This window comes from Procambarus clarkii, chromosome 11 (genome assembly GCF_040958095.1).
Source record: "Procambarus clarkii isolate CNS0578487 chromosome 11, FALCON_Pclarkii_2.0, whole genome shotgun sequence".
NCBI lineage: Eukaryota > Metazoa > Arthropoda > Malacostraca > Decapoda > Cambaridae > Procambarus > Procambarus clarkii.
The window spans coordinates 35,422,214-35,447,399 of NC_091160.1; the positions used below are offsets into that span (position 1 = coordinate 35,422,214).

At 33.8% G+C, this 25,186-nt stretch overlaps 1 protein-coding gene across 1 annotated transcript in view; it reads left to right on the plus strand.

The window, feature by feature from the left end:
* Window positions 1–25,186, plus strand: part of LOC123758471 (multidrug resistance-associated protein 1) — a 43,119-nt gene that overhangs the window by 16,631 nt on the left and 1,302 nt on the right. The window contains 20 exon segments of the mRNA XM_069322574.1: window positions 1,794–1,940; window positions 2,481–2,565; window positions 3,399–3,601; window positions 5,390–5,566; window positions 6,181–6,301; window positions 6,304–6,347; window positions 6,627–6,807; window positions 8,888–8,978; window positions 10,231–10,765; window positions 10,935–11,021; window positions 12,259–12,385; window positions 14,516–14,736; window positions 16,060–16,240; window positions 16,858–16,966; window positions 18,359–18,485; window positions 18,633–18,722; window positions 19,110–19,268; window positions 20,755–20,913; window positions 21,930–22,096; window positions 24,355–24,549. Of these exon segments, the coding sequence (XP_069178675.1) occupies window positions 1,794–1,940; window positions 2,481–2,565; window positions 3,399–3,601; window positions 5,390–5,566; window positions 6,181–6,301; window positions 6,304–6,347; window positions 6,627–6,807; window positions 8,888–8,978; window positions 10,231–10,765; window positions 10,935–11,021; window positions 12,259–12,385; window positions 14,516–14,736; window positions 16,060–16,240; window positions 16,858–16,966; window positions 18,359–18,485; window positions 18,633–18,722; window positions 19,110–19,268; window positions 20,755–20,913; window positions 21,930–22,096; window positions 24,355–24,549 (3,206 nt within the window).

The window sequence follows — 25,186 nt, forward strand, 5'->3', positions numbered from 1 at the left end:
ATATTGTATATTTGCTAGGAACCTTCAATGAACTTAACAGGTTCTAGTCGCTTAAACTTATACCATACCATATAAAAAATGTATGCACTATATATTACTGTACAGTATTTTGTTTACAATAGACGACACAGGAGCAGAAGACTCTGACCTCTAGTTTTCAGAGCACTTCCTAACACAGCTCATCTAAGGCCTCGCCCTAATTTTGTTCCTAAGAACATGATCTGCTTTGTTGTTTATTTGATCCTCAGGGGATAATTTTCTATCCATAATCACCCCTAGATCTCTTTCTTTTTCAAAATTCTTTAAAGCTTTCTCATGTAATTTGTATGTTGTGTGTGGCCTATTTTCTCCTACTCCATATTCTATAACATAGCATTTTTGGATGAACCTACATCCTTTATCAAGGTGGTGTAAACAGTGTATTGAACAAAGTTTCTAAGTGTTTGTGTTTATTTGTCTGGCAGAGTGCTCAGAGTGCCTGAATGCCAGAACTTCTAAAGAATGATCAAATGTCCTGGATTCTGGGAACAGTGGGCCAAGGCGTTATAATATAAGAACATTATCTCCATTCTGAACACCACAAGGTCTGTGCTTATATGAATTAATAAAATTAGTTAATTTAGCTTCATTAAGATTAATTTTGCAGCTAATCAGATCTACTGATGAAGTTACAGGCGATGAATCACAATAACATGGTTAAAGTATGTTGACCAGACCACACACTTAGAAGGTGAAGGGACGACGACGTTTCGGGCCATCCTGGACCATTCTCAAGTCGATTCTGGGAGTAGTAGTTAACTACTGATGAAGTTAAATTAACTAATTTTATTAATTCATATAAGCATAGACCTTGTGGTGTTCACAATATGGATGATGTTCCTGTGCTCTTGTGTGAAAGGATGTGAATGTAGAAGTTTGCATAATTGTATTTTTTTTTTTTTGCCACTGTGAGAGCATGAAAATCTCGCTTAACCTTCAATTAAGCAAGATTTTTATTTAATGGGAAATAAGGAGGTATGTAATGACTGGTATATAAAGTTTAGCTTTTGTGGTTGTTAATGTAATGCTTCTCTTATTTAAAATACCAATTTGTTTTATTTGTGTTAATTTTAGTCACTGAGATAGGAACTTATATAGTCCAGCGTAAGGGCTTTGCTACCATTGTGGTGAAGTTTAAGTAAGCGGTAGTTATGGTTTAAAGTATCAAAGGCCTTTCTCAGGTCAATGAAGAGGCCAATTGGGAACTCATTTTTATCAAAGACAATGAGATTATATCAAGCAGACTAATAATGGCATCATTGGTACTATTTTGGGAACAGAAGTCACGGCCCTTGTGGATTTGTTCATTTGATGCATCACACTATTGTGTTTTCTGTGTGTAATGAAGTAAGGGCGAAGAGGTAGAACGGCCTATTGACATAGCTCGAGTACATGGGGGAGTTGTGTAAAACCCTGGTTTGTGTCTCGGAGAGGCTGCAGGATCCAAGTAAGTTCAGTAAAACTTCTGATTTCAACTCTTTTGACCATGTCGTAGCTCAGTCGATTAAGGCAGCGTTTGGGATGCTCTCAGACGTAGGTTCGAATCCCTGTCACGGCCCTTGTGGATTTGTTCAGTTTTCCATGTGCTTTTTGTGTTTCTACTTGCTTCTTTAAATCTGTATTTATCATAACTATAACTATAGTTATAGTTACTAAACTATAGTTACTAACTATAGTTATAGTAACTATAACTATAGTTATAGTTACTATAACTATATGAATTATATAACTAATGATAATGATTTGTCTTGCAGATAGCAATGACCACATTTATGACCTACCTACTGATATCAGTGGAGAATGTTTTGGACGTTGAGACTGCCTTTGTATCTATAGTGTTGTTCAACCTCATACGTATGCCTATCAACCAGCTGCCTAACCTCATTGCTCAGCTCATCCAGGTATATTTATTTATTTATTTATTTATTTATTTATTATTTAATCAATTAATTAATTAATTAATTAATTTATTTATTTATTTATTATTTAATCAATTAATTAATTTATTTATTTATTTATTTATTTATTTATTTATTTATTTATTTATTTATTTATATACAAGAAGGTACATTGGGTTTATAAGAATACATAGTATTGAAGTTTTTACATTCTTGTAAAACCACTAACACACATAGCATTTTGGGCAGGTCCTTACTCTAACAGATAATTTTAAGTAGGTAATTTGTAGCTTTATACTAACATCTGCCATTTTTATGTGCAATAAAATAGAGTATGTACCTGAGATAACTGAACTATTTACATGAGAATGTTTCATAATGCAGCAGTCACTAACAAAGGCCTTCTTCACTGTCCACCAGATTGTGGATAAAATATAAATACAGTACAACAAAGTATAGTACTGTGTCATTTAAAAAATTTAAATTTAGTACTATTTTGTTCATGTCATTTTTACCAACGAAATTGTCCTTATGTTTTCCTAGGCATCAGTTGCTGTCAAGCGGCTTCAGAAATTTATCTCAGCAGAAGAATTGGATCCTTCATCAGTTGGAAGTGATCCTACCAAAAGTTAGTAATATAAGTACAGTACAGTATAGTGAATAGAAAATTGATGTAGGTTACATTCTTAGTACAGTAATACAATTCATAATAATGTTTTCAATGTACAATTAAAGTTTAAATTGAGTGTAATATGTATGATATACAGTATGTAATTTTTAATACATACAATAGAGTATGAACTAGAAATTATAAGAATTAAAATTTTCATTATTGATTTGCAATGCAGCACCTTTTGGAGTGCAGATAAAATCTTATAGCTTGTAAGATGTGTGATGAAACTAGGTAAAGCACTCTTAGATGACTCACTCTGAGAAAGAAATGGAATGACCCAGAATGTGGAATGACCTTCCCAATCATGTTAAAAACTGTACCTTTCCCAACCAGTTTAAGATAAAAACTAAGTACTATCTAATTAACTCCCTGTAACCTACCTTACCCCTAAAATGTCAATCCATGACTGCTATTTTAAACAATGCTGTTTGTCGACCAAATTGTATATTTGCTATTTTTCTGCCATGTTCCTCCCTTTTTTATATTATATTTCCTCAACACAATTTACACTTTAATCTCAATTAGTATTAAGTGTTAGTCTTTAATGTTTTTCCTGCCCGAAACGCTTTGCATAATAGTGGCTTTAGGCATTGTATGTACTAGCTCTATCTATAAATCCATCAATGTTTGTATCACACCTTGTATGTATGTACTTTACCTGAATAAACATTTGAATTTTGAATTTGAATTTGGAAATATCAGTGGTAAGAACATTCATTTACATGTACCTAATTACTTCTTGCACAAATTAATAATTATTACTAATGTTACACTATATTTTATCACAGACAACACAGCAGTGATTGTGAAGGGAGAGTTCAGCTGGGATACAGACAGTGAAGCCTGCAACTGGAAGCTATGCAACATAGATTTAGAGGTTGAGAACAAACAGTTGGTTGCTGTGGTTGGCTCTGTTGGAGCGGGAAAAAGCTCGCTACTGTCAGCACTACTGGGAGAGATGAAGCGAGAGACTGGATACGTGTGCATAAATGTGAGTATGTCAGTTCTCAGGATGCTGTCATCTTTGAGGGCTTGATCTTAAGAGTCATATGTAACTCTTTTGAAAACTGGTAGAAATAGACCTGTTATGATTGTTATAATATATATGTGAAAAAGAATTAAAATAATCACCAAACAAATACATTACAGTACAGTACATGTTATATAGTAAAATTGTCTTTTTCCTGTGCTGAAGAGGAATGTGAGCTTGAGATGTGCTTAGTCAACTGACTACACCTAAATGGCAAGCATGATGTCAAAATTATGTTTGACTGATGTTTGTTAATAAATTATTGCAACGCAGTGATAGATACTGGTCTTATATATAAATAACTCTTTCTAAGTTCAATGGATATTAAAAATATGTTATGCCATATATGATACAAACTTCCATATAGCACTTCATCTGTGATGTTTTACCTGACTTATTCAGAGAAATCTTACAGATACGTGAAATACAGACCTCTTGGAAAATGCTGAGGAAAAACACGGTATCACCACTCTAAAATTATGTTTTTCTCACACTTAATCTTTTTCAAATTGTTAGAGCACAGGAAATTTTGTAATATGTTTCCAGTTAAAAATAATTTATATATTGATGATAATGCAGTACATAGTATTAGATAATCATGATAATATTTCATGAGTTCTGTACATAACCTGACCACAGTAAAGAACTAAATTTTTTTTTATAAACCAGTTGCTAGTCATGTAGCCCTCAGGACCTGTTAAGCTTGACTAGTTAAAGGAGGATTTTTATCTCTGTGCCAAATTTTTTCCATGTCTTTTTATAGGTGAGGTCTCTATGCTTGGACACAGTAGTCCAGGTGTAGGTGCACAAGAAATTTGTTCAGCTGGAAGAACACTTTATTTTCTATGAAGACAAAGGCTCATTTCATTACAGTATTCTTAAGGTTTGGTTGACTTCCTGATACATTCCCTACTTACTGAACAGCTTCCATTGGTTTGTGGACTAGTTGACTAGGTGACTCCAAGGTCCATCACTAGTTCATTGTGTTGCAAGACTTTGCTGTCAGTATGGTAGATGTGATGTGCAATGTTATGGTCCACATGTAACATCTTTCCCAATTGATGAGCATTTGCCAGTTTTATGGTTATTTGTAAAGTTTGCGTTGATCCTTTGCATGGCTGCATTAACTTTTGGCTTTCTGCTTTTCTTTATATTTTGTATCATTCCCAAATTTTTACAATATGGTTTGTGATTATCATCTATACAATATTATTTATGTATATAACTAAAGGACTGTATATAAATACTAAACTAAATATATAACTATATATATAAGATGTATATAACTAAAATCACTGTGCCACGGCAGTCCCCATGGCACAATGGTAAAACACTTGGCCGGTGCTTTGCGAGTGCTTTGGCCAGGGAGGGTTGACTAGGGGCCAATCCCTAACTGTAGCTGCTGTTCACCCTGCATTGAATGGGTACCTGGTTGTTAAACGATTTTTCAGGTCGTATTCCGGGGAAAACTAAGATTAAGTGCCTGCCCGAAACGCTATGCGTGCTAGTGTCTTTACAAGAATGTAAGAACTCTTGTATATATATAAATAAATAAATAAATAAATAAATAAATAAATAAAGAGTTATCATACTCTGGTCACAATGTTTTTCAAATCTTATTTCTATTAAGTTTAGGATGGCTGATTTCTGTGCCATGTATTAGTTACTGAGAAACTTTGATAGAATTAAGAAATTTATATTTTGTTTCTATATTGAATAGTGTATAATTATACTGATTTATTTTCCCAGGGTAGAGTTGCATATGTGTCTCAGCAAGCATGGTTGCAGAATGCTACATTAAGAGACAACATCACATGGGGACTACCTTATGAAGAGCATCGCTATCAACAAATTGTAGAAGCTTGTGCATTGCAACAGGATATAGATATGCTGCCAGCTGCAGATATGACTGAAATAGGGGAGAATGTAAATATGTTTAGCTGTAATAGAGTATTTTTAGTTATGTAGAAAAAACACTTAACATGGGAGTAAATTTGGGTTGGAGATATCTCATCATTAAAGAAGATAGCAACATTAGGGGATTCTGTATAGAGCCTACCATCACCAAACACTACAGTATTTGTATTGTTCAATATTGGCTGCTGGATTTGTTGTCCTGTGGTCACTTGTCTCGTATATTTCAGATTTGATAAACAAAAACAGCTGAAACTTTATGTACAGTTAAAGGCTACTCTTATCATGTTTATCTACTGTATATTGTTATCAATACTTTTATGCTCTTAACTACCAGTTTAGATTTGTTAGGTAGCAATTAAATATCCTGATGAATAAAGATATAGTTATGGTAATACAGTAACCAGTATAGTACAGCTACCCTGTGTTGTAAAATAAATCAAAGCCCTAATGCAACTAACAGAAAAGCTGATTTATGTGTAGGGTTGAAAATTATTCAGTTTATATGTTAAATAAATATAGATGACCTGGTGGTCCTACCAAACATGCCTTCCTTTGACATTCCATAAATATGTCCTCTTGGCTACATAATGCATCAAGACCCAGCAATATTTATTTTTGTTCCAGGAATCAACCTTAGTGGTGGGCAGAAGCAGCGTATAGCCCTAGCACGAGCAGCTTATAGTAACCCAGATGTGGTGCTGCTGGACGACCCACTCAGTGCTGTGGATGCTCATGTAGGCCGTCATATTTTGATCGAGTCATTGGACCCCAAGGTATACTCAGATACCAGGTGAGTGCTGATTTTATTTTACTGTACCTCAGTGTTGTTATTAGCATTTACTGTTGGTTGCCTGAAAGTATGCCATAGTTTAGAATTGCCCTAAAAAAAGGCATTGAGTATAGATGAAAAGCTCCTTTCTGAGCTGGGCACTCAGTTTCCTCACTTTAGCAATATTCTGCTTCCTCCAGGACATTACAAATTCCAACTTGTGCAAAATACAAAATGATTAGCAATTTTCAAGATATAGTACCTTGTTTATAAGTTTTTCAACTACTGTATGTTCAACAGACAAGAGTGCTGGTGACCCATTCAGTGACATTTCTGCCACGTGTCGATCAGATTATAGTCCTAAGCAATGGCCAAATGGTAGAGAAAGGAAGCTACGATGAACTAAAGGTGCAAGGAAATGCATTTGCTACTTTCCTTCTTCAGCACATGAAAGAAGATTCTGCCGAATCTTTTGATGAGGGTGAGATGGTAATACTGCATCTATTTATAAGATATAGACAGTGCTGGATTTAGGCATACCCTAGGCCCCTCAGACTGTGAGACCGTAAACTACAGTTTAAGGCCTCACAATCTGCGGGCGCCTCACAAAATTTCAGATTGTTGTACAATATGTTCAGAAATTTGTATATACAGTATATCTATTAATGTAACTTAAAATTATTTAAACATTTCATGTAAGTATTGTTTCCAGTGGATATTATATTATCTTTGAAAAGATCAAAGTAGCTAAATAACAATTATTAATTAATTAATTTGTAATCAGACCTTTTATCAAAGATATTGATCCAGATCAGTTCTTCAAAAGGTCACATGTAATACATACAAGGAACAACGATTTCAAGCTTAACAAGCCACAATGTAGGACAGAAAACATGAGATGCTCTTCCACCTATAGGGGTTACAAACACATGGAACCACTTTCCTGCTGAAGCCATAAATACAAAAACACTGCTGCAGTTCAAAATCCAGCGGGATAAAATCATCAGGACAAATAGGGGGACCTTTGACAAGCTGCCAGCTTCCTGTCCTCATCGAAGCTGCTGGAAAGATAGTGGCCCCTCAGATAAATTCAAATATTTGTACATGTTGGTATACAATATACAGCATATTTTTAATATGTTCAGTATATTAGTACCATTATTTGGAGCTGAAAGCTAGTTAGGTTTATCATAGTCACTCATCTAGTGCTTGCCTTGACTCAACTGATTGACACTCACATCATCCAATTGCTGTTTTCTACCATGGTTTTTTCACCCAAACTATTACATTCCTGTACTAACTTTAACAGCAGGTACTTATTATATATAGTAAGCTATATACATATAGCAATTAAATTAGTATTAAGTTTTAGTCTTTAATGCTTTTCCTGCCCGAAACGCTTTGCGTAATAGTGGCTTTAGGCATTGTATGTACCAGCTCTATCTATAAATCTATCAAATTTTGTAAAATCTCTTGTATGTATGTACCTTACCTGAATAAACATTTATTTATTTATTTATATTAGTATTTCTGGTGGGTGCCTCTGGGGGCTCACACAGAAATTGGTGTTTCATTACATTCAATGCTGTTTTTTTTTTTTTAGATTTTATAAAGGCAGTAATTGAGCACAACATACAGCATTACAGCATACTATAGTACAGTACAGTGTTTTGAAATTTTCCTTTCATGATGGCATAAGGTTGAAGGTTGTCAGTGTATGATAACTACCAAATTTTGCTTTTGTGTGTTTAATGTCCCTTCTTAAAGAGTTATTATTATTATACTCTCATAAACCCAATGTATCTTCTTGTATATATATATAAGTAAATGAAAAATAAATAAATTAAACATTATTACTATTATTAGTAGTAGTAATATTAGTATTCATTACAAATACTCTATCTAGGAATGCAATAATTATTGCATTTACTTATAATTTTGGTAAAATAGTAAAATATTTTTGTTATATTTGAGTACTGTAATTATAATATTGGTATATAAATACTTAAGTTGGAATGTATTCCAACATTCTAAAAACCTGAAAAAAATTGTACATTTTTGTTTTTGTATATAATGTCATTAACAGTAATACAGGTATATAATTTAATTCACTGTGTCGGGGGACAGGAAGCCAGCGTGTATTCCTACACGTTTGACTTTTATCGCGATCAACCCCCCCCCCCCCACCCGGTCGAATTGTTGGCCCTACCCAGGATGCAACCCCACAACAAGCTGACTAACTCCTGACTACCTAATCACTACTAGGTGAACAGCGGCATAAGGTGAAAGGAAATGTGCCCAACTGTTTCTGTCCCGCCCGGGATTCGAACCCGGAATTTTTTATTGTGTGTCGAGAATAAACCCCTCTGTACTACCGGGACCCTTAATATGTCACATATGTTTTTAAAAGAATTAAGAAGCTCAGGGCTGCATGGGAGAGTAACCAGATTTCAGAAATATTGACCATGAAAGATAGATAGACCATAGACCATTGATAGATCATAGAATATAATTTTGGCATGCATTATAACTTTTTACTCATATATCTTAATCCTTTCCAGATGATGGTGACTTAAATAGTGTGCATAAACCTTCCAGTGAACCGCTGTCATCTCAAACACCCACTGTGAAAGATGAACACCTTAGTGTCAGGTATACACTCAAGTATTTATTTCACAATATTCTGTGGTAAATTGGACTATTATTTGCTCTAATCTAATCCATTCAGGTATAGGGCTACATAAATTAATTTTTGGCAGATTAGAGAAACATATAGTAGAGACAATTGTGCATTTAAAGCATACTTTATATGAACAGGAGATTCTCATTTACAAGTCAAGATTGCTAAGTTATTCGTGGTACAGTTAATGATCGGAAGCTTATGGCTTGTGAATAGTCCGTCTCTATTATTATAATAATAATTTTATTAAAAATACACATAAGAACATATTACAGTGGCAGCTTAGTAGGTACAGAGATTGTATATTAAATCAAGCCACTTAAAAGCAAAACATTTTGGCATAACTTAAAATAATTCAGTTAATTTATTTTGATGTTAAATGGGGTAAACACTAAATACTAAATGAGAAGTAAGCTTTCATATTAATTATTAAAGAAATTTAGCAAACGATATACAATTTTTAAGTGATACCTAATGTTGAAAGCGTAGACTATTGTATCATAGAATCAGCAACAGCACAGATATATAATTCACTATTAATATTATCTAATAGTCACAAAAACATCAAGACACAAAGGTCACATATTTTCTCTCATAAATTGGTTGAGAGAAGTAGGGGTTTTAATCTAATGTGGGAGGTCATTTCACAATTTGGGACCTTTATATCCACTAAATTCCTACTTTGGTTGAGTTGTACTCTAGGAATATCAAATAGATATTTGTCTCGTGTGTGGTGCCCATGTGTTCTGTTACAGCCTTCTAGATATTGCTCCATAGAATTATTACTTTGGGATATTGTTGTTGTTGTTAAAGATTCGCTACCTGGAACAAAAAGTTCCAAGTAACACGGGCTATGGTGAGCCCGTAGATAGTTATTATTTTTGGGATAATATATATTTCCTGTTATCTTCTCTATACTGTACCTTGACATTCTTAAAATTGAGGCCACTTGCATCTGTTACATGTATACATCTTGAAGAAGAGGTTGTAATTTACGTTGTGAGCCTGGCATATGGACATCTTAAAGATGTGTTTACAAATTAAATTGTGAGCTTATATATCTGTCATGAGGACATCTTAAGGAAGCGGTTATGATTGAAGTAGTCACAATTTTCAATAATTTTGTAATATTTTTAAGATATCTAGCTATTGTTAAGTGTTACCCCTGTCTATTGAAGACAAAAATTAATATAATTTCTGAAAATTTGTCTTAATTCTTGACAGAAAGCAAGAACAAGCATCTAATTCATGTCACATCAGTGATGACTGTTATCAACACATATCTGGAAGAGATACTCCAACTGACAAGATCTCATCTTTCGGTCAAGACTGTAGCAATAATGCAAGAGATTTTTCCATAAAACACCCACATGAAACTGTTAAATTGCTTCAAGAATCACTTGATTCTGAAAATAGTAAATTAGGACATCCAACTAAAACTTGCATCATCACAGAAAAATTGCATCTAAATGGTAATAATCATAATATTGGAGGAAATTTGGATGAAAACACTATTGTGGAAGTCTGTGAGAAAAATTCTTTGCCTCTAAAGAAAATACCATTTACATTATTTCAAAGTATTCAGCGCAGAAGACAACCTGGTGTTCAGAACCATACCACAGTTGAAAGTGTTGATGATAAAGAGGAAAATATGAAATATCAAACAAATAATGTTCTGTTGAATAATCTTGATAAAGAAACCACCATGAGAGTGAAGAAAGGTAACATTGTCCAGCAGGAGAAGGCACAAACAGGAAGGGTAAGACTTCATCGTCGTACATACCATACAGTAATGTTCTCTCCATAAAAGACCAAAATATAAAGTAAAGCTGGCATATTATCATGGACACTTCCTATTGAGAATTTCAAAGCAGTTTTGATTCATTAAAAGATTGTATTACAGTGCATAAAATTTATTTTTGTTACAGGTGTCACGCACAGTCTACATTGCATACGGAAAGGCAATGGGAGTCACGTATGCCATTTTACCAATCATTTGTATTGCTGCTGCTCAGGTAAGCTTATGTAAATTGTATTATTATTGCAGGTTTAGATTTAGATTTAGATTTAGATTTTTTATTCAGGTAAAGGTACATATATTAAGTTACTTACATTTATTATTTATTTATTTTATTTATTTATTTATTTATATATATACAAGAAGGTACATTGGGATTGTGAGGATACATAGCATGGTAATTACATTCTTAAAAAGCCACTAGTACGTGCAGCGTTTCGGGCAGTTAGGTTACATAATGTTGGATTTAAAGATAGAGATAGTACAATACCTAAAGCCACTAGTACGCATAGTGTTTCGGGCAAGTGCCCAATGTGCCCAAGTGCCCAGTTTTAGTGCCCAATCACCAGGACTGGATGCTAGAGTGACAGTCACAATGCTTATAGGTTGATGTTCAGTCCCTGACCATCCAAGTGGTTGGGCAACATTCCTTTCCTCCATCCTACCCTAAATCTTTTCCAAGTGCTATATAGTTATAATGCCTTAGTGCTTTCTCCTGAAAATTGCCTTATCTTACAGATTTTAGTGTTCATTTGTACTATTCATCATAACACAAGATAAAGATTATAATTAATAATTCATTGTGTCGGGGAACAGGCAGTCAGAGTATATTCATACACATTAAACTTGTTTTTGCCCCCCCCCCCAGGTCAAATTACTGACCCGCACAGAATGCAACCCCACAACAAGCTAACTCCTGAGTTACTGCTTACTGCTAGGTGAACAGAGGCATTAGATAAAAGGAAATGTGCCCAATTATTTCTGTCCCGCCTGGGATTTGAACCCGGAATTCTCGATTGGGTGTTGCGAACGAACCCGACTGTATAACTGGGACCCAGATGGTGAATAGACAAACTTAACAAAGAAATAAATCTAGTGACTGAAGTATGCAGTGAGCAATCAAAGTAATTTGAGTTTCCGTAATTACTTTTAACGTTAATTGGATAAGGTAATGATAATAGGAAATTATATGGTAAAATATAAAATATGTAGCTGAGGTTATTGTTTTGAATAGTATTATCCCTTCACTGTGGGGAAGGTATTGCAAGTTTCATTCTTCATTTATAATTCTTTCTTTGCTTCTGGTCCTCACTTACAATTATCATAACTTGCCTTCATATACGTCCTAGTTTTCACTTTCTTTTGTTTTGGAATATTGTATTTTTAACTTTTTCTTACCATCCAGTTATTTAATTTTCAATTTGCTACATGAAATTATGTTTCTTTGACATTAGGGAAGCCAGGGCGGCGGTAATGTATGGCTATCCCAGTGGGCAAATTCTGGAAGTACAAATGACACTTTGGGAAGCTTTGGCAGGAATACCTTCCTAGCTATATACAGTGCATTTGGTGTGGCTCAAGGTAAGTTAGATCACTTTTAATGCAGCACCTTGTACTGTATATGTGTTTGAGGAAGGAAGTCAATAGCTTGCACAGGATCCCTTCATTTGAACCTAATTAATTTATTTAGTTGTATTTTAAGGTTGAGTATTGAATTGATGGTAGACTTCCACATCCTAAGTATTTCACGAGAGAAAAATTAGTCGAATTTGTCAAAAAATCTTTGTTTTTAAGTTTGTATTATTTTTTATCATTCCATGTTTGATTTTGATCAGTAAATAATATTACAACAACCAATAATCTTAGGATTTTTAATTATCAGTTATATATTTGTTTTCTTATCAAAGAAAATATTTTTTTTTTTACCACATAGTTTATTCTATTGGATTGTTACGGAAAGTTTACATATTCTAGTCTAGTCTAGTTATTATTAGATGTTATGCCAGGTGAAAAAATCCATTCTCATTCTTCACTAAGCCCAGGGAAAGAGGCTTAGTGTGGTTTCCTTCCTGTAGTGTTTCCGATGGATTTCTTGCACCACATGTGGATTTGACTAACAAGGGGTTATGAGTGAGGATAGAAAGTAACTTAATGAAGTACTACATAATATAAGGGACAGAATTCTAAACTATTTTACGATAAGATAAAATATTTATTCAGATATAGGTACATACATCGAAAATGAGTTACAATCATAATGTCGAATTAATAAATAGAGCTAGTACATACAATGCCTAAAGCCACTAATACGCACAGTGTTTCAGGCAAAGTGTGGGAAAAAACTTATTCTAAAACTTAATACTAATTGAGATCAAAAGCATAAATTGAATTGAAAAAAGGAAAAAAAGAAAAAGACAATAATAATAATTACATAATGGGATAGAACAGCAGAAAATGCAACAAAACAGCAGAAGGAATTTTAACTAAATAAACAGAAGATTACAATTTTCTTTAAGTTTATACATGGCAGATATCAGCAGTTAAACAAGTTGGTCAATAATCAATAATGTTTGAAAATAGCAAGACATAGATTGACATTTAGGAGGTAAGGTAGGTTACATGGAGTTTATTAGGTTGTACTGTATTTAGTTTTTCTCATAAACTGGTTGAGTGAGGTACAGTCTTTGACATGATTGGGAAAGTCATTCCACATTCTGGGTACATTGATTTGCAGAGCATTTCTAATTTGATTAAGTCGCACTTTTGGAATATCAAATAGGTATTTGTTTCTAGTTTGGTGTATATAGAGTTCACTTGAGAGGATGTGCAGTAACTTAATATATTCAAAGATTTAAGTAGGGGGGCCGAGTGCTGTCTGGAGCCAGAGTTTGTTATTGTTCTAATAGCAGATTTGTGTTGAGTACAGTAATTATAATTATATAATTATAATTATAGTAGTAATGTAAGTAAGAATAGATGTGCAGGAATTACCTGAAATATCCCATTATTTTACTATTACTGTCTACTGCCCGTCTATTGGCTACACTAATATTTGTTGAATCATTTATATGGAGATGTGAATACAGTGGGATTTTGTTTGAATGGATTGTATGAAAAGCCTTGATAGGCTGGAAAGAATGGGTTAACAGATTCTTGGTGGACTGACATGGTTATTGTTTTAAAGCTGTCTTGTATGACCAGAAATATTTGACTTAGTCATCATTGACTGTTGGCCATTATGTTCTTTACCCTTAAAGTGTGGTCATTGTCGTCGTGTGTTGATCGTCTACTGAAATGCTGTCGTCATCTTAGTGCAGGTTACAGCTTGTGTTAATGTTTGCACATTATACTGATGTTAAAAATGTCTTTTCAATAGTTCAATAGTGTTTCCTGTAAGGGCACAAGTCCCAGCAGCCATGGGAGGCCATAAAATAAATTGGAGTCATATGTAGTTCAGCTCCTGGTTTCCCATCTTCATATAATGACTATAGTGTATTCCTGGACAACATAAAAATCTTCACTGCACTGTATAAGGTTATGTTGGTATTTTTTACCTTTGCAGTGTTTGGTAAATAGCCTTAAACTGATAGTTTTCAGAGATTTTACATTAGAAAGTCACAGCTGTAGAAAAACTGAGAGTATCCTAATTTGCATTTTACTATTACAATACAATGAGTTCATTGTACCATTGTATTACATTATCTCTTTCAGCTTTCTTCTTCTTTGTGGGGATGTTACTGGTGATGTTTGGATGCCTGAAGGCTGCAAAGGTCCTTCACAAGCAACTCCTTGAGAGGGTCATTCATTTCCCCATGAGCTTCTTTGATACCAACCCAAGTGGGCGTATCATCAATCGCTTCAGCAAAGAAATTGACATCCTGGACAATGTTCTTCCAGGAGCCTCAAGAGCAACAATCAATACTTTCTCTAGTGTATGGATAACATTTAGGAGTACTGTATTTGAAAAAGTAGTTATGTTTGATGATCAATGTAAATTAAATTAGCTCTGATTATATTGGGAAACTTCAAATTTTAGAATTTCATATCAGCTTTGCAGTTTTTAACATGTTCATGGTCCAGCCTCTCCACTAGTTCTAGGCTATAAGCATTATTGGCTTCCTGGGTAGCTTGCTGGCAACTAGGTGATGCAAAAAATATTTAGTCATTTAATGTTTTCAAGCTTATTTGTTGGGTTATAACAATAAATTTGGTGTCAATATGTTTGTATATGAATTGTCTAGAGAACAGATGCAAAACCAGAGTGTATTTATAAGAGATTTTGGTCCCAACTCTCTTATAAATACATGTGTTGCTGAACATAAACCTAGGGGCACTCAGCCTGTTTTGCTTAGTGATGCTTAAAAATGCATAATAATTTAAAGTTTTCTCAGTTATTTCATGGGTTATAACTATAAATTTTGTTTCAAAATATTTGTAAATGAACATTCTAGGAAACATGCAAAAACAAAATTGATTTTATGATTGATTATTCATGTCAGCAATGAATATAGGAATGTTAGTGAATAGCAATCGAATAACATATTTTAGCATCATCAGAATGTTTATTGTCTCATTATTGATGATGCTAAAATACTTCGTTGGAACACGAGAGCGTTAAGTTACAACCATAGTACTGTAATACAGTATTATTATTATTATTATTATTATTATTATTATTATTATTATTATTATTATTATTATTATTATTATTATTATTATTATTATTATTATTATTATTATTATTATGTAATAGTCATCTTATATATAAATTTACAATACACTTGTACCACTTTTTTGGGTATATTCATTTAGTGTCAGGAATGGTTTCATTGGTGCTCAATGGATGGGGGGGGGGGAGGTTCCATTGCAGTTTTACATAAATTAACTTAGTTCTGATATCATTTATCTCATCAAATCTCCTAGTTATATTTTTATGTACCTTATATCTTATCATGTTTTTATTTTTAAATGTCACCAATCTTGTTTTGGTTTTATATAGAAAATTCTTATTAGTTTCTAAAACAATATGCTGTAGTAATAGGGAACATTTATGGATTTAATGTTATTTATATGTATTTATATCTGTTACACGAGAGTAAATACTAGAATCTGGTTTTCTTCCATATGCTGAAGATTTTGAACGATTTCTTTTAGTACAGCCACAGTTATTGTACACTAGGTATGGAGTGCTCTATACAGTATTGAAAACATGGAATTTGTGTGTTCCCACAAATAAAAATGGTGTACTCTTTCAGGTATTGACAGCTTTGATAATAATTGTGGCTGCAACTCCGTTGATTGGGGCTTTTGTAGTGCCCATAATGTTTGTGTACTATCTAGTGCAGCTCCTGTATGTGGCCACATCCAGACAGCTGAAGCGTATTGAATCAATTTCGAAGTCACCCATTTACTCCTATTTTAGCGAAACAATTCAGGGTAATTATTGTAACTTTTCTTTGTACGCTACAAAAGTCAATTTACATATCATTACATTCAATCCCATCTCCTTATGCTCTGGTATATTAAATGTAAATGAAACTCCTTTCTTTAGTTTCTTTTATCTCATATTTTCAAATTTAGTTACATCATCAATTCTAAATAAGATAATGAGATAGAGTACAGTTTAGTGATATGTCATTATCTCGCATTGTTGTCAGTGTCATCCCCCGAATTATACAGTGTCTTTGTGGCTGTCAGTACATGTAAACATTTTATATGTTAAACTTATCTTGTGTTAACTTCAACATGTTTGAGTTACTGTATACACTTACCATAAAATAGATTATTCTATTTTTACACTTCATAAGAACGCGTAAATTAGTGTATTAAAGCTGACAAAGTATTTAGTTTTCTTAGACTCAGGGTTTATTCTTATAATTTCATCTTTTCAGACTTTTTCTTTGTGCAGCATCCTTCATATTTTTAATGTGTAATTATTATCTTATATTTCCATAATGTAAGATACTGTATATTGAAGTATGCCATGTAAATATTTTTCCCTGAATATATATATAAACTGTACCCCTTAAGCAATTATAATTTGATTTTTTCAGGTGTATCAACAATACGGGCTTTCAGAAGACAAAGGGACTTTTGTGTGGCATCAGATCGGAAGATTGATAACTGGCAAAAAGCATTATATGCTAACATTGTTATCAACAGGTTAGTTTGACTAATTTTAAGATATCATTATTTATTCAGCACTGTACAACCATAATTACCAATAAAATGTATGTGGGGGGAACCTTTGATAAGCTAAGTTAGTTTCCCCATTTAGGGTCATCGCCACTGAAGAGACAATGGCCCTCAGGTAAATTTGATTAACAAAATACACAGCAAAATTTTACTTTATCCTAACATTGATATTCTTGCTAATTTAAATTGTTTTCTATTTAATTTTCTATTCTAATTTAAATTGTTTCTAAATTGTTTTAAATTGTGCTAATTTAAATTGTTTAATTATTTGTTTAAATTTCAAATAAGGAAAAAAAAGCTCTTCCCCTATTTGCTATTAGTAGTTATAGCACTCATAATATTGACCGAGTCTTGAGTAGGAAGTAATTATTAATGACAGATTTAGTTCAGCTGCAGCAGGTTATGTTTTCCTCTATAACTGCACAGTGGCTACAGCCACCAGTCCCAAAACTCCTGTTCTCAAGGCTATATGTTTGGATAAATCTTTCAGGATGTTGATGCTATTATTTCAATACATGTGGCAAGACTCGTGCATTGCAGTGAAGAACTGTTTGTCATTCAGATACCAAAGGATTAATATTTTTGTTGATAAAAACCTCTTAAGATGTCATTTTAAATATGAATTGTGATTTACTTATATACTATATGTCAAAATATTACTATGCTCATCCTGTTCCAACAATAAATTAAACACAGTAATGGCAAGTCTTCTTGATAACATTGAGCTCATGTTCAACCCATTTATACCCATTTCTGACTGTACAGCCTGCACTTACACCACATATCCATTTTAATATTTGAATCCATTCATGCCCAAAATATTAGTCCTGCTAAACTTCTACAGATAATATATTAAATCAATACAGTTTGCATCATTCCCAACTAACAGTTGGAGATTCTAGGTTTGATTTCTAGATAGTTCAGAAATTGTTGGATATATTTCCTTTCACCTCTGTTTGCCTAGCAATAAATAGGTTCATGGAAGTTAGTCAACTGTTGTGGAGGTGCATCCTGGTAAGGGTCCTTGGGGGACCTCGATTCAAGCCTAAAGTATACACACAGGCTGCCTGTCCCTGACAGGCTATGACACAAGAGAGCAGGTGGTGTTGTTTGTTGACACACAACACTACCTTCCAAAATTAAATGAAAATACAGTATTTTACATTTAGGACTGCCCTCTCTCTCAGGATGCTGCTAAGCCACATAGTTCCTTGGAACAGGATTATAATACTGTAATGGTGCTGTTTTTCCTAATATCTTTGTTTTATTACAAGAATAAACTTTCTTCTTTCGCCATATAGTATAGGTATAGTGCTGTATACACTAGATACAGTATTTTCATTACATTTTCTCCCCCAGGTGGCTTGGAGTGAGGTTAGAGTTAATTGGGAACCTCATCACTTTAGCAGCATCTATCTTAGCTGTGGCAGGGAGGGACACACTGAGTCCTGGTACAGTGGGACTCTCCATAACATATGCTATAAATGTGAGTAAGGTCAAACATCTAAAAATATTATATTTGTAATAGTGTTCAGTAATAAAAGGATATATATACAGTATACTAACCAAATTGGAGTACAGTATTTATATCATATAAACATTTTGATGCATGACATTTTTCTTGTGTCTTCAGGTTACAAATATGCTCGGCCAGCTGGTGCGTCAAACATCAGAAATGGAAGCTGATGTTGTATCTGTTGAACGTATCCGAGAGTACTTACAGGTAAGTTCTTGTAAGTTGTTGTTAAAGTAGGTACGATATCATTATTGTAAATAATCATGAATTAAATGTGCAATAAATTTCTTGCATATTTTTTGCACGCCTGAATCTATGTGGTCCAAGTCTAGAATGTAGGGTATATATATTGAGACTTTTATAACAATAATATATGTGGTTTCATTTAAACTTTTGCAGACTTGCATGGCTCTGGTACTAACTGAATCAAATCACATCAAACTTAAAATAAAAACCAACTATAAAAGCCTAGCTTTTTAGCTACATTTTAATTTTTTTTTTGTATAATAAATCAGTCGACTCTGAATATTTTATGTTTTAATAGCTTTACATCACTGTAATGGCATTACATTGATTTCTTTCACTTTTTCCTAGAGAGAAACTGAAACTGACTGGAAATCTTCCAAAACTGTGATCTCACCTCTATGGCCTGAGAAGGGCAAGATTGCGTTTGTGAACTATGAGACCAGATACAGACCTGGCTTGGATCTTGTACTAAAAGGCATCAGTTTCATTGTCAGACCAGCAGAGAAGGTGAGATTCATATTTCTTGAAGCTGTTAGTGAGAGCTAGTTTACTGTGTGCCCCATACTCATTCTGTGAACAGTAGCTCACAAGGATTACAATTGGCATAAAAAGGGTTTTACTCAGACACAAATGGGTGTGGTTTGACACTAATTGTTACAGTTCCATGTGCACCTTATATTTACTTAATTATAATCTCAGTGCTGATAAGAGAAGGTAAATTATGTAGGTAATATTTTATGACTTTCCAGTATTGGATGTTACAGAGTAACAAAAGTATTGTAGTTTACACATAGAGCTACATAGAATGGTCTGATTATAATAATAATACAATAATAATAATAATAATAATATGATTTTATTTACAAAATATGCAAAATAATAATATACATTGGTTTAATCATTATTACAAACTATATTTAATAAGGCCACTATTGTAATACTGTACACAACTTGTTTAGGGCATAGCCTAAAATAATTCAGTAAGGTTGTATAAAGGTTTGATGAGGCAGATGACTTAATACTGTACAAGAAGGAAGCAAACATAAATATAGTACAAGAAGTTTTGCAAATAATTTAAGCTACATAGTTTATAATTTCCTAGTTGTTGATGATCATTCCACCAAGAGCACTTCTCAGATGCCAGAAATTCATTATTAATACTCTTATGCAGTACAATATTGTACTCCTGTGATTTTCTTTTCTTTCCACATCATTCTTTCCTATTTCTTTATACTTATTTGTTCTGTGGAATGAGCTTGAAGCAGAGGTGGTTTAAGCTTCCACAATTCACTGCTTCAAGAGCAAGTCTGAAACAGTACTGGAACATCAAGATGTAAATGCACAAGTTACAATATATTTGAGGTGGGGCTCTAGACTGTAATATTACTTTCCATAAACAATTAAGTAAGTACTCACTCTAATTTAATTCTAAGGATCATTTATTTGTAATAGTCTGTATGGGTTGTAATAATAATTTATATTTATATAAAATACATTGGAAACATGATACAGAGGAGTATTTGTAGGTACACAATTAATGTAAGTTTACTAATTTGTAAGTAGTGTAATAAAACCACAAACGAACTATTTTGTAGTAAGTCTTTGCAGCTGTCTCCGAGTGACTGTGATCTGTTTTTTTATACATTGGAGTCTCGGTTTAGGTATAAGGTGCTAATTTAGTGGTTTCATGACTTTGGGATAGTAAGCCATTCAGCACTGCCAGGTATTGTGTACTCCTCACTCACCCTTCTTAGGAATGAACAACTTGTTTTACTTTTTTGTGTGTATATATATTATACAGGCAAAAATTACTGTATTTTACATTGTCTATTTTCTCATTGATTTTTTCTCCAACAAGACTAGATATTGAAGAGTGTGAGTAGTGGCATTTTTTATCACTAAACATCACTAACTATTCTACCAGGAAGATAAGAATTATTCCCACTTTGAATTTGGACTTATATTTTATATACAGATTCTGAATCTTCCTCAGATAGGAATTGTAGGCAGAACTGGTGCAGGAAAATCCTCCATGACCCTTGCTCTATTCCGTTTGATTGAGGCTGCTGGCGGTCACATTGAAATCGATGGTGTCAACATATCAAAGATTAGCCTTAATGATTTAAGAAAACAGCTCAGCATTATTCCTCAGGTAAGTATAATTACATATTAATATGTAATTGTAATGGTTTATGTACAGTATTTGCAGATTGTTTGTAAGGCATTAGTGTACAGAGTATAAAATATATAAAAGCTCTAATAACAAAGAAGAACATCTGGAAAAGATATCAATCTACAAATGAGCAATATAAATTATGAGATGTATAGAAGGGCTTTAAATTCATCCATCCAGGAAATCAGATCAGCCAAAAGAAACTATGAAAGAAACCCTTGCTCAAATTAGAAAGAGCCAAATTCTTTCTATGGCTATACAGTATAAGAAATAAGACCAAAACAAAAGACTCAGTAGGACCCTTAAAAGATGAGATTAACCAAGTTATAATAGATTATAAAAAAGCAGCCTTCACCATTTTACCATGAACAATTTAGTAAAATCAATGCAACATGGTTTTGTTAAAAATAAATCCTACCCTACAAACCTGCTCACATTTTTTGAAATTGTAACCAGCTGTTCAGACAAAGTACTTCAGTAGATGTAGTATATATGGATGTCACTAAACCTTTTAAAAAGGTACAACATGAAGACTGGCAAAGAAATTGCAAGCATATGGAATAAATGGCAGAATACTAGAATGGATAAAACAATGGTTAAAACAAAGAATGCAAAGATTTGTCCTAAACGGAAGTGAAACTGGAGATATATGGCGAATGAGGTACAGGAAGGTTCTATTTTAGGGCCAACTCTTTTTATCATATACATCAATGACATAGATGAGAATACTGTACTTAACAATTTGGAGGATATTAATCAAGATCATTTCTTCAAAAAGTCCTATTCTTGTCAAGGCCACAAGAGAAATAGTGACCTCTCAGGTAAATTCAGGTAGAATATAAAATGTTTAATCAACCCGGTCAGTTACAGTAATAAATTTCAGCTCATCTTGATTTATTACATAAATATTTGCAAATAAAGCTGTTTATGAATAATGTAACTACTGTACTGTAATGCCAAAGAAATCCTAATACATCGTTTTCATCTCTTAACAGGATCCTGTGCTTTTTAGTGGGACCATTCGTCTAAACCTTGATCCCTTTGGAATTCATTCTGATGCCTCTTTGTGGCAAGTATTAGAACTGGCACATCTCCACGAGTATGTTCAGGGGCAACCACTAGGACTCCAACATGTCGTTGATGAAGGTGGTGCAAACCTCAGGTACAGTAAACTCCTCAAAATTTATTTACATATTGATTCTCTTACTTTACAAAGGCTCATTCACATAGTGACACCAAATCACTGGGATTATACAGTATTTGTCTAAGTACCTGAAACCATTTTCCTTGTGGTAGCCAGTTTGTCCTGTTCCACTTATTATGTGGCAGGCAGTCTCCCTATTCCTCTGTGTTTTGTGGTAGCACATGTGATCAGTTTTGTGATAACAAAATTATCAGTTTTATCATGTATCAGTTTTTTATCTTATGTGGTTATACATATGACGGCCAAAACCGTCAGTAGTTTCAAAGCATTATATGACAAAAAATACTGGGAAGATAGAACACCACGAGTGTAGTTCTCATCCTGTAATTACACTTAGGTAATTAGTTGTAAAATACTTTATTGGATAAAATAATGACTAAAGCATAGAAAACAAAAGATCATGTTAAATGGAAGATAATCTGGAATGAGAAGGCTGCTAATGGAGTGCTGCAAGGTTCTATTTTAGGGCCAACCCTTTTTGTCATGCACGTCAATGGCTGTGTGTGAATGACATCAGAAAGCACATTGTTTAAATCCCAGAAGACATACAGATCTACTCTACAGTAAACTGGGAAGTGAGAATGATATTGAGGCCATGCAAAATGATTTACAAGAAATTTACAAATGATAAGAAGACTTGCAAATGCTCTTCATTATTGAAAAATGCAAGTCCTTACATGTAGAGCATAACAATACACACCATAACAGCATACTCAGGCAGTAGATTAAAAAAGTGGACCTTGAAGTAGTGGTTCACAAGTCATTAAAAGCTGCTTAACTTTTACATGTGATAAAAACAAGTCAGTCCCTAGGAATAATCAAACAAACCTTGTACATCAAAGCAAAATTACATAACTGCACTGGAAAAATTACAGCACAGTGACAAAAATCATTCCAGGACTAAATCAATTCTCAAACTAGGACAGGTACCGGGTTTCAGGATTAACAAATCAGCAAACAAGACATGATTTATCTCATCGAGATCCTTATAATGCTGAATAAACTGTAAGACATTAATTCAGGTCACTTCTTTAAAAGATGCAATATAATTCACACCAGGAGCAATAGCTTCAAGCTCATCAAGCCATAATGTAGGACAAACAGATGATGTTTCATTTATTGATTTTTATTGGTGCCACCAGTGACGGATAGTTTATTGTGCATACCATACTCATCTTGTGAACAGTAGCACAAAGGGCCTTAATCAAACCTTAGTGGATGTTTGACATTAGCTTGTAAAATGTATCTGCCCACATTATGACTAATTGTAATGATAATTAGTAACAAACTTCTTTTTGCTAATTATCAGTACTACATCTGCTGTGAATGTTGCTAGTATTACACATTGAAGGTAGTTCATTTTATTAATACTTAAAATCATTTTTAATATTGTATTATAGAGAATGAAAGAGTTGCTTTTTATAATTTAAGTGCATATAGCTTATACGTTCAACACATATATTTCACCCATAAGGCAGTAAACCCTTAGAATTTTGCACCTGTCACAGCTGTAACTACAAACATTCCAAATATCCATCAGTCCAAAATACATCCAGAAAAAATCCTCATGACTATTGGAAGGACTTGACAAGCCACCATAGTACCCATAACATGCTATTCACTCACCTAACTCTTTGCTAACTAGAAATATTTATTCCACCAATATAATTTCTAATTATCACTACCTCATCCTATTACTAAAGTTATATAGTTATTATATGTTAACTTAAATTACTTTAATTTCTCATTGTATACCTCCTTACCTACCTTGTGTTTACCTTGTGGTGATTCCAAGGATGAACGTCCACACGGCCCTGTCTCACCAGGCTGTTGGATGCAGTTGCTCGCAGCCTGATGTCTGAATCAGAGCCTGGTTGATCAGGTATCCAGAGATAGAGGACAGTACAAAATGTATTTCTATGTCCAAATGGAAGTCTTGAAAGGCATGGAATAGAAAATGTTATCAATAAAGTGTATGGAAGTGATAGTGGGTGTAAACATCAAAATTTGACTGCTGAGGTGGTCCTTAGGTAGGTAGCCTGCTGAGTCATGTCTCCGCTCCTTTGAGAGGGTGCAGGCTACAGTATACCAAGACTTTCTTCACTTCCCCAGAAAGGGTGCAGGTTTCATCACTGGTTTAAATGGTTTAAATGCAATTTCAGTTTGTTGTTGTTTTATGATGTGGCTTATTACTCAGTGTAACTACCATTCTACAGTGTAGGACAAAGGCAACTTGTATGCCTTGCTCGGGCTGTCCTTCGCAAGTCTCGTATTCTGGTGTTAGATGAAGCAACTGCAGCCATTGACTTAGATACTGATGATTTCATCCAAACCACCATCCGTTCACAATTTGCTGATTGCACAGTGCTGACCATTGCTCACCGTCTCAAAACAATTTTGGACTATGACAGGTTAGTTTGTTAAAGTTGCATGTTGCTTGATAATCAGCCATTTGTAGCTGTTATGAGCATTACAGGTGAATTATTATTCTTTATAACATATAATAATTTGGATCATAGTTTCTTAACAATCCCTCAGATTTGTTAACAATGTCTGCTGGAAACTATGATAGGTAGCTGGTGTTTCCCACTGACCTCATTATCAGACCACTGTCATGAGTGTCACATTAGAGACTGTAAATGTGTAAGTTGGTGAATTTTTTACACATTGCAATTCTGAATTTTTGGAAATGCACAACTTAAATTTTGTGTTATTGGTTTTCTGCATTATACAGTGACACCTCGGGTTACGAATCCCTTCTTTATGAACTTTTTGGGTTACGAGCCCGATTTCTTCGGAAAATTTTAATCGGGTTACGAACTTTATCTCGGGAAATGAGTTTGTTGATACGCGTATGGGCCGACCTAGCGCATGGTGGCACGGTGATCGCGCCTCAGTTTACCAGTGTCTCCCGCCTGAATTCTTTGCAAGGATTTACAGTTTTTTTGGATTTTTGGCAATTTGAACATAAAATTTGTTATTATATATCTTGCCATGGGTCCCAAGAAAGCCAGTGGTAAGGCAAGAAAACACATATGAGAATGACCA